Genomic DNA, 11,167 nt, shown 5'->3' on the forward strand with positions numbered 1-11,167 from the left:
AATGCAGAGTTCTAACCAGAACTCGGCCTCCTGGCAGAAGACTCAACGCACCCACCCCCAACCTTCTATCGTACACGGCGCCTCCACACAGCCACCCATCAAGGGTCATCTCAGACTCACTCTGTTCCGCATTCCCAATCCAGTTGGCTATGAAATCTGGGAGAGGTCATCCTTTCAAAGCTCTCTCATTGCCACACCTTTTTGTCCATTCCCACTGATGCTGTATCCTCTTCCCTCCATTCATTCAAGCATCCAAGCAATCATATATTCTACAAGCACACTGTTAAATGTTAAGGTTGCAAATCCGTAACATGCGGTCCCTACTTTCCAGGAGTTCTAGATGTTTTGGGTCCAGGGGCGAGAAGTACAAGTCAGAGGCTATTTAGAAAACCACATGGTAAGTGGCCTGAGATAGGTACAACAGGAGTGTTTGACAATGTGGATGGCGACAGGAAAAAAACTAGATTGCCATTTTCTCAAGTTGCCTTTTCCTGATTCCTGGCAAAGCCACCAAATTTGTCTTTATTTGGTAAATAAAGGCTTGAAGATGGTCAAGGCTCAGTGATTCTTGAGTTCACTAGAAACAAATCTATCCCAGGTATTTTCATCAACTTGCACTCCAGCTAGAATAGCATTCAGTGTCTCTCTCTTGCAGACCCTTCTGCCTTGCTTTTGAAGTCGTTCACCAGCTGATCCACCCTGCCTAGCCGACCTTCATGTCTGCTGTACCTCAACCCACCCGTTTCTGTCTTTATCTGGGGCATTTCCTCAATGGTCAACCACTAGCCCTCAGTAGTGTTCACACCAGGCCCTGTTCAACCCAAGGGGAAAGACCCACGTCAAATTCCACTTCTAGGAAGCTTTTTCCTATTTCAGGAAGCCTCACCAACTTCCCATATAAATGTCTAAGATATATTGTTCACTGTTGTGCACCATTGTTTCATTTGATAATATTATTAATGTAAGTAATACCTTGAAACATTAACTGATACCCTATCTATCCATCTTGGCCCCATTCCCTGTTTCTTCCTACATACTCCTGTCCCTTTTTATAAGCCAGGTATTCTGCCTTTGTGTTCCAAGGAGCAGAGCACCCAGCAGAACGCAGGTAAAAAAGGATTGGTTTTTCATTTTGAAAGCCTGGTTGTTAAGACATCAGGGTATAGAAGAGTCCTCCCAGTAGCTTTCTTCCCCATATCCTCCCCGCCCCCTCCCCCCACTCACAAAAGAATAGAAAAGATCTCAGGGTTGGAAAAAGGACAAAGTCAGAATGCAAGGAAGGAGAGCTTGGTTGTTCGTGAGTCTCTAAGAATAAACACTGAGCTTTGCCCAGTCAGCCTGGGGAGGGGAGGACCAAGTAAGGGCTGGGGGTCTGAGGCGGGCGGGAGCCTGGCTGTTGTCATGGGCACCTGAGGAGTCGAGGAACGGGAGAGGTAAGGAGTAATGTTTCTACAGCAAGAACTATCTTGAACATCCACTTCCCCCCTTTTTTTTAAAAAAAGTAGATTTCTCTATGTTAATTAGGGACATAATTTACATAGAGAACAATTCACCCTTTTTAGGTGTACTGTTCTATGAATTTTCAAACCTATGCAGTCTCGTAGTCAGCCCCACAATCAAGGCACAGAGTATACCCATCACTCCAGAAAGTGCCTGAGTGTTTCTCTGCAGTCAATCTGCTCACCTCACTCCTAGGCTCTGGCTAACGTTGACCTGGTTTTTGACTCTTTTGTTTTGTCTTTTCAAGAATTTCATAGAAATGAAATCTTATGGTAGGCACACTCGACTCTCTGGTTTCTCTGAGTTACCAAATGTTTTTAGGCTTCATCTGTCTTTTGGCATGGCCCAGTAGTCTGTTCCATCTTAACACTGAGCAGGATTCTGTCAAAGGATGTCCTTTGCAGTCCAGTTCATATGCTCCCCGGTTAATGGACATTGGGATTACTTCCAGTTTTCAGCAATTATGAAAAAGACTGCAATAAACATTTCACATACAGGTTTCTGTATGAACATGTGTCTTCATTTCTCCCAGGTAAATACCTAGGAGCAGGATTGCAGGATTGCTAGGTTGTTTGGCTAAGTGTATGTATGATTTTATGAGAACTGCAAAACTATTTTCAAAAGTGGTTATACCACTTTATATTTCTTCAGCAATGAATGAGACTTCCAATTGTTCCTTACCCGTGTCAGCACTTGGTTTATCCATTTTTGATTTGTTTGTTTTTCCATTCTAATAGGTGTGTTGTGGCATCTTATGGTGGTTTTTATTTACATTTCCCTAATCCCTGAGTATCTGTTCATATGCATATTGGCTATCCAAACCTCTTCTTGAGTGCAGTTTCTGTTTCACTTTTTTGCCCCTTTTAAAAATTAGGTTGTTTTCTTATTACTGAGTTGTGAGAGTTCTTTATATATTCTGGATATACGTTATGTGTTCTGCATACATTTTCCTCCAGTCTGTGGCTTGTCTTTTCATTTTCTTAACAGAGTCTTTCAAAAAACAGAAGTGTTTCATTTTGATCAAGTCTAATTTATCATTTTTTACTGTTATCTTCCGAGTTTCTTGTGTCCAATATACCCTTCTTACTTTTTAACTTCCCAAATATTGAAAGAGCACGTCAGGTCGTGATGCGAACAACTCCCCCCGCTCTAAGTGGGCCATGCCCAGCTGCCGACGGCCTTCCCCGCCCCCCACCCCCTGCCAGTGTCGGAGTTCTCCTTAACCCTCCTAGAACTTACATACGAGTTCAAGGAAAGGGAAAGGCGTGACTCCAATCCAGATTCCATGTCCACATCCTCATAGTGTGCCCATGTGTCATCAAAATTAAGGTGCCATAGCCAAATAAAGAAGTTGTCATTTTGTGAACACCTAAGTTTGTGTCCTGAGGTTCATCCTCATTGTACCAGTGGTCACTAAATACTTACCACCAGGCAGAGAGCAAGGACTATTTCACTTGAGCCTCACAATGACAGCACCTATGAGTTAGGTACTTTGTTATCTTATTTAAAGATGAGAAAAAGAGGCTCAGGGAAGTTGCACAGCATGGTGATTCTCCTGACATCTATTCCCCTGCTTCTGACAAACAGCCTCCAATGCCCCAACCCACTCTCAGTCCAGGTGGTCGGGACGGGGCCCCGCGCACAGCTCCAGGCCTAAGACAATCACATCAGTGCTCTCCTGAGAGATTCCTCCCAGAGAAGTTCCAATAGAGTGACTCATGGGGTTTTACGGGATCTGCTACCTAAGAGTTTCTGGCTTCTCCTCTGGTCTTGAACTCTAGCGAATGGGAGGCTGAGACTGAACGCAGGTAGCATGCAGACCCAAAGGTGAAAAGAAAGCATCTGTTTGAGCGCTGAATCCAGCTGTGCCCAAGCGACCCCTATCTTGGAATTATTAGTCATGTTGGCTGTATTAGTTTGCTAAGGCTGCCACAACGAACTGCCATAAACTAGTGTCTTCAAACAACAGAAGCTAATTCTCTGACATTCGTGGGAATTGGATGTCCAAAATTAAGGTGTCAGCAGGGCCATGCTCCCTAAGGCTCCAGGGGTGGATCTTTCCTTGTCTCTTGCTGGTTTCTGATAGTGGCCAGTGATGTTGGCATATTCCTTGCCTTTGAGCTACATAACTCTAATCTTTGCTTCTGTTATCACACGGGCTTCTTTCCTCTGTGACTTCATTTTTTCTTCTTTTTGTGCCTCTCTGTGTCCAAATTTCCCTCTTCTTCTTATAAGAATGATGGACATCGGATTAGGAGCCTACTCTGATGACCTCACCTTTGTATAGAATGCAAAGGTTCTATTTCCAAATAAGGTGGCATTCATAGACACAGAGGGGTTAGGACATGGGCATATCTTTGTGGGGACACGGCTCATCCCACAACATCAGTCAATAAATTTTCCCCTGAACCACTTTGGGTTGAGTTTTTGATCATTTGCATTAAAAAGAGGTAGAACCACAACTCACCCCCATATCTCGGTCAACCATCAAGAGTGGCCGGGCTTGGGGCAGAGGCCCAGGGTTAACTGTCTTCTATCTGACTCACAGCCAGTGTATACAACACACTCAAGGAATACAAGAGTGATTGCTATCTAATTAATTAATCAATGATTGCATTAGGCATGGTTTATCATTGGGCAGTAGGCTGAACGATGACCAGGATTTTTATCTAGGAAATAAAAAGTTATTGATTGTTCGCATGGCTGTATTTCAAGGTTTTCCCCTGATTTTGAAACATCACCTCAGGTGCTGATAAGAAGAACATTCCCCCCTCCCCAGACATTTAATTTTCAAAATAGAATACCAGCCATGCCTCTTTCGCAGGCCTGGCTGTGTTTACTCCAGGGCCTGAGAGAAGACTGTAATTTCAGCTTGTTATACTAAAAATATGAAAATAAAACTGATCGCTATAAAATCATTTTAAATGAAAACTGCTTCCTAGAAGCAAGCTGAGGAAGCACACTGACTGAAAGCGAGCCCAGGGCTCTGGGCAGGTAGGACGCTGGAGTGAGGACCCCAAGTGGCAGGTAAAAACCAGGACTTCTGCAGAAGCAGATGTGTGTCAAAAGGTCATTTGGCCCAGGTCAGATGTCTGGTGGCCTCTTCCCCAGTTCCTCTGGCTGGGCGCCAAGATCACTTTGAAACACCACTGACCAGTGAGTACATTTTTCTTTAAACCCTGCCTCGCTGAGAACCAGCCAATCCCTCCTGCCAGGTCCAGTCCACCCCTGGCCAGCTGAACTTGAGTGGGTAGGGGACTCGCCTGGGTGGCTCAGTTTGTGAAAAAGGTAGATTTGGGGCTATATCCCCAGGCACTCCCATGCCTTATGTGTATTAGTTTCCTGAAGCTGCCATAACAAATTACCACAAATGGGGCAGCTTAAAACACAGAAATTTATTCTCTCCCAGCTGGGGAAGCCAGAAGTCCAAACTCAACGTGACAGCAGGATTGGTTCCTTCTGGAAGCTCTGAAGCACAGTGTGTCCCAGGCCTTGTCCAGCTTCTGGCAGCTGCTGGCCACCCCTGGCCTGCCTTGGCTTGTGGTTGCCTAACTCCCCTTCCTGCCTCCATCTTTATATGACCTTCCTCTGTGCATGTCTCCATCTTCTCATAGCCTTTCCCCTTGTATCACAGTATATCAACTCTATCTTATCTTACAAGGACACCACTCAGATCTAGGACCCAACCTAAACCTAGGACGATATCATCTTGAGATTCTAAACTTGACTATATCTGCAGACTCTATTTCCAAAAGAGTTAACATTCATGAGGGTAGGGGGGAGGGATGTTAGGTAGATGTATCTATTGGAGGGCGGGGAGGGAGATTTCAATCCATGGCAGTAGATTCGTGATGAGACTCAAAATCTTACCTTTTTCCCCCAAAATGCAAAGTGACTCTTTGTACTCTTTGCTCATAAAATGACTCTGATGCAGGTGATCTATAGATCATATTCTGAGAAACATTTAATCCAGTTGCTGAGGATTCAAGAATGAGTAAGACATGGTCCCCTCCCTTGGAGAACCTACTATCTGGTGGAAGATACAGACAGATGAACAGATGATTAAAATACAAAGTGTGCTCCCTGGCTGCTCTGGCTCAGTTGGTTGGAGCATTGATTGATTCCCGTTCAGGGCACATACCTAGGTTACAGTTTCAATCTCTGGTCCGAGCACGTACAGGAGGCAACCAATCAATGTTTCTCTCTTTCCCTTCCTCTCTCTCTAGAAAGCAGTGAAAAAATGTCCTCAGGTGAGGAAAAATAAAATAAAATACAAAGTGTGGCCTAGTGGTCACAATCTCTGAAGTCAGACAGACCAGGGTTCCAGTTCTGCACCTCCAGCTGTGAGGCTCTGAGCAAATTCCTTAGCCTGTCTGAGCCACAGTCTCCTTATCTATAAAATAAGAAATATTTTTCCTCTATACCACTATGAGAATGAGGTCATATAAAATGCTTAACATCAAAGATGGACACAAGAAATAGCTGTTAGCTATTGCGAAGTTGGGAAGCATGTTGCATTCATTTTCACATCCCCTAGCTAGCCCCTTGCTGTGTGCCTGCCACATCTTAAGCCTTTAATGAATGTCTGTGGAAGGTAAGAAGGCATAACTGGAGAAACGCAGCTGGGTTAGGCAAGACAAGTCCTGGATCTCACCTTCATTCTGCAAGCACTTTCTGAGCACCTGCTGTGTGTGGTGCTCAGTGTGTGGACCCCTGGAAGAAAGCCAAAGGAAACACACAGCCTAGCAGGGAGACCACTCAATTACAATACAGTGCACCTCCTTCCTTTGGTTTTCCATCCTTCCCACTCCGTTCTGTTGTACTCTCTTAGTATCGGTAGTGTTTGGAAAGGCCCCTCCCAAACTATGCCATATGCTCCATGAGTCCTTTGATGGCAGAAAGGGTTCTCTCTTCGCCACTGAGTCCCAAGGACCTAGCAATGTACCTGACTCTTAATAGGCATCTGATAAGTATTTGTGGGCATGATGAATATTCTGCTGATATTTCAGAGTCCAACACTATACTGATATGAACCACCTCCAGCCTCCTTGACTGCTGGGTATGGTTTTTGATGGGCCTAGAGAAAAGATGCCCAGAGCATCTGTCTCTTAGCATAAACCTGAACGTTAGGGAAGATGGGGACAGGGGGCAATACAATGTATCCTAATACTACTGTAGAGGTAGGCGCTTTCAACTACTAGACCAAGAGTAAACCAATTAAACTACAGGAGAGGCTATGACACTTCATTCCTCCTCAGAAATGCAATGCTTTGCACACACGTTATCAGGCCGACCTGGAGGCCCAGAAAAATGTCGAGAAGAGAAAGTCAGTACAGGGTTTCCCTTCCTACCCCCCACAAAGGAAGGAAGAGAGCAAACCATTACACTCTGTATGTGTGCACAGGAGTAAAGGAAAAGAAGCCCCACGTGGGCCTTGGGGATGGAGGATAATTCCCAGGTGGGAGAGAAGGGAGAGTTTCTGGTGGACGGTCAGCCTGGCTAGGCGACACAGGTACCTGCTATCACCAATGGTGGTAAGCCAGGACAGACAACTCACCGGTGATAAGGTGACATCAGCAAACCTTTCACCTGGAGAAGCCACGTAGTCCCTCCCAAGCCAAGAACTCTCAGGGTGGACAGAGGAGGAAATAGCATGGGAATCCAAAAAACGGACCCAGGGGTGTTATGACAAAATAGGAGGGCACGGTGTTCTCTGCTTCCACAAATCGCATGACTTTTGCACCTGTGTTTCACTTCGTAGGCCGATAGTACACACGTGTTGATTTAGTTAAATAGTGAATGAATGAAGGCTAAGGAGGAGCGTGAACTCCCCGACCCAAACCTCCGCTGTGCTGCGGGTCCGCCACCTGGCCCAGGAGTTACCCCAGGGCCCGGATTCCACACACCCCCCGCGCCCCCGCCGCCCCGCACCACCTTTCCGCTTCAGCTCTGGGCGTCCAATCGCTTGGCTCCTAAACAGTGGTGACTGGGATGCAGGTGGGGCTTGGCTCCAACGCTTCCCGGATCCCCGGGCTCGCTCTCTCTCCAATCCCGGACCAGGCTCTGCCGCAGGGAAGGCCCCTCCCCAAAGGCTGTCACCAGATGGCGCGGAAGAAAGTGGCACCGGGATAGACCGGGAAGTGCGGGAGGAACAGCGCACCTGGCAGGTCGCGCGGGGCCAGTGTGCCGCGGCCACCGGATGCGCGTCCCCCGCCCGTGCGTCCCTGCCCCGGCTCGGCCACCCGGGGAGCAGGGCCCGGGGCTGGCGGGCGCTCGGCCCGGCCCGGCCCATCCTGCCTGGCCGGCGCCTGGCCTCACCTCGCTCACCAGCCCCTGCCAGTCGCTCTCGGTCGGGTCCCCGTTCATGGCCTCCTCCTGCAAGCGCCGGCGGGCTGCATGGACGCCACCCTCCTCCGCCTCCACCTCCGCCTCCTGCTGCGCCGCCGCCGTCGCAGACACCCGGCCCCGCCAGGGCCTGGAGCCTCCGAGCCGCTGCGCCGCCGCCTCCCGCAGCCGCCCGCGCTGTCGCCTCCACGTCAGCCTCCGGGAGGAAGGGGAGGAGGAGCCGCGGCCCGGGCCCGCAGCCACAGCCCCGCCGGCCTGGCCTCCCCCACCCCCACCCTCCGCGCAGTCCGGGACCCTGAGGACCGCCCCGGCCCGCGCCGGGACTGGTGGGGAAGAGGCGGCCCGGGTCTCAGCCCGGAGGCAGCCCCAGACCCCAGCGTTACCGCCCTGCAGAACGGGTGGCAGGCAGGGCGAGCACCTGTGTGTCCCGCGCAGGAAGCGTATCCCCAGATCCAGCCCTTTCTTGACCACCATAAGGGCTCTCTCTGGCCAGGAGACTGGAAGCACCACCGGGGCAGGGGGCTTTGCTCTGTTCTCTGATGGAAGATACGTAGGGGGCCTGGCACATGGAGGTGCTGGGCAAAAATTTGTTGAACACCTGAATGAATGAACCACATGTTAGACATTGAACATGGTTTTCCCAGCTACTAAGGTTTATGTGTATTTATTTCTTAAATTATCAGCTGTCAAAAATTTAAAAATGTAAAAAAATCAAAATAAAATGATACTGCATTCGAAACAGGTCCAAAAGCTGAGTGTGATACTTCACAGGTGGCAGGAGAGGTGTTAAAGACACATCATCAGCACCTAACTGAGACTTACAAGAGGAAGGACTGAGAGAGAATGGCAGGGGGCCCGTGTGTCTCACAGAAGTGGACGTTATTCAAGGCACTTCTCCTGAGCCACCTAAAACCCGCTTGTGGACCCCCACCAACAGGCGAGCTTCCCGTACCTGCAGAAGCAGTTGCCAGTGGAGGCGAGCAGGGAGGTTGAGGACTTGTGAGCCCATTTTCATGTGTCAGGCATCCCAGCCAATATTTACTTGTTATTCCTAGCCCTTATTGGTCCTGGATCAACCCTGGGAGGTGGGTGTCATCCCCATTTATCAGATGGGCAAACAGAGACTCCACTGGGGCATCTGGCTCCACAAGGCCCTCTTCAGCAGCCTGGAGGTCTGCAAATGAAGTATTGCCCCTGGAAGCTGAAAAGATTGGATTCTATTGTTGGCTTTGCTTTATTGACATGGTAGATTGTTTGCAGAGCGGCATGAATAATTTCCTGCCTGTGTCCCAGCCATCTTTGACCCTTGGCTCAGCCATGTGACTCTGTTTGGCTGATGCAATGTTTGCACATGTGTTACGCAAAGAAGCCTATAAAGCGCTTGTGCAGTCAGGCTTATCCTCGCGTATGTCCTTGGGAGCCTGTGCTCCCCACCATAGAAACAAGCCCAGAAAAGCTCACTGGATGATGAGGGATTCATAGCCAACAATCACTCAACTGCCACATGTGTGAACGAGGCTGCTGACCCCCAGCCACCACAGATGAGACCAGCAGAAGAACTACCCAGCTGAGCTTTGCCCAGTTTGCTGCCCCACAGATCACGTGCTGCATAAACTGTTGTGGCTTTAAGCCACTAATGTTTGGGAGGGTTTGCTATATATCAAAAGATAACTGATGTAAATGGTGGCAGTGGTGATGAAGAGCCTGAACGGCCTGAACTCTGCCTGGCAGCCCTTAAAAAGCTATAGCCCCTGGCGTCATGACCTTTCGGGTCCTCACGTGAAGACAGATTCAAGGATTCTACAACAGACTCTGGCAGGCCGGGGACTGAGAGACTGCTAGTCAGCGCATTTATTCCGAACCTGTTGTGTACGAATCCTATATTCATCCTGGGTTCAATAACATTGCAGACCACGGTCCCTGCCCTGGGACCTGGGGGTTTGCAAACCTTACTACTGAGGTTTTGCTCTAGGGAGTAAAAAGAGAAAAAGAAGGGGCTAGAATGCAGCTATGGCTTCCGGTCTTTCGACCATGCTGGGCCATCTAATCTGTTCTCTTTAATCCAAGGAGGTGGAAGGAAGGTCATCCCTGAGCTGAACGTCTAGGGTTAACTCAGTGCCAAGCTCCTGTTCCTAACAGCCTGATGTCTCATGCTAAGAAGCAGGTACTGTCTGCCAATATATTGCCCTCTGGCAAACCATCTGGTTTCATTCTGACCTGTCGATGAAATAGACTGTAGGAAGGGTGGACATAACTTAGTCCATCTGCCTTCCGCTGCCTCCTGGTCCGTGCCTTGCTCTCGGCTGGAATTCAGGTGGGAAAGCATCCGGCCCCTTCCCATTACGACGTTTAGCTGAGGCTTTCAGTACTGCTGCTCCTTGGGAACATTCACTGACACGTATTTCAGGCAGCAGGACAGGCCATCGGCAAGCTGTTGGGAGCCGAGGAATCTTACATTAGAGGCCATGTACCTTTAAGACAACTCTGTGTGATGCCATTTCTCCTATTTGCTTTCCTTCTCTGAAGTAAGTTAGCCAGTGTTTAAGGTATTTTAGAATAAAATTGGGGAGGAGAGTCAAAGCGTGGTGGGCCTCTTTCCTCCCCGACATGTGGAGAAGCTTCCCACTCAGTTGAAACAGCATCTCTAGTTGCTGGGTTTTCCTCTGAGGTTTCATGCCCCACCTGCCAGCTCAAACCTGCTTCGCTTGGGAGATGTGATGAAATCACAAACCAAGGCAGTGTTGCTGCGAGCAATCTTTTTTTTATCTCTTTCATTTATGGAGCCTGACATTGAGTAATAATAATAATTAAATGCCATTTAGGCTTTTAGGCACCTATACAAGAAGGCCTCTAGATACCTCATCAACAGCAGCCCAGGCTGACAAAAACAAAGCTAATTATATTGTTGGTTAACGTTTTTAAAAAAAAAAATAAAAAAAAAATAATAAAACTGCTGACCAGCTATCCTTACCTCTGATGAAAGCAGTACATTAAATGCTTCACCCGACAGTGTTTGCACAGAACCCGTTTAAAACCAGGGGCCCCTGACTTAAATTTCCTACCTCGAACTGAATGTGAACGCTTGACCTTAGCCTCTATTTTCTTTCTTTTTTCTTTTTTAAAGTTAAATGGAATTTTATTTGCTTGCTGTAGAAAGAAGATGGTAAAATTTCCCATGACCTAGGAAAAATGCTATAAATATTTTAGCTTATTTCCAATATTTTGTTCTGTGCAGTTATGGGGGAGATGTTGATTTTTACTGTGGTGTGATATTCTGCTTTCTCTACCCTTTCGTAAACGTAAAAAAAATAAATGTTAATAC

At 47.9% G+C, this 11,167-nt stretch overlaps 1 protein-coding gene across 3 annotated transcripts in view; it reads right to left on the reverse strand.

The window, feature by feature from the left end:
* Positions 1-7,982, reverse strand: part of CCDC149 (coiled-coil domain containing 149) — a 99,058-nt gene extending 91,076 nt beyond the window's left edge. The window contains exon 1 of one of the 3 annotated variants that reach the window (XM_054582000.1): positions 7,819-7,982. In XM_054582000.1, the coding sequence (XP_054437975.1) occupies positions 7,819-7,866 (48 nt within the window). In that variant the 5' untranslated portion in view covers positions 7,867-7,982. The remainder of the gene's footprint in view (positions 1-7,818) is intronic. The other 2 variants (XM_054581998.1, XM_054581999.1) reach the window with 2 other exon arrangements.
* Between the last annotated feature and the right edge of the window lie 3,185 nt (positions 7,983-11,167).

This window comes from Pteronotus mesoamericanus, unplaced genomic scaffold (genome assembly GCF_021234165.1).
Source record: "Pteronotus mesoamericanus isolate MK-2021 breed Mesoamerican mustached bat unplaced genomic scaffold, CSHL_Meso_final contig_68, whole genome shotgun sequence".
In the NCBI taxonomy this organism is placed as follows: Eukaryota; Metazoa; Chordata; class Mammalia; order Chiroptera; family Mormoopidae; genus Pteronotus; species Pteronotus mesoamericanus.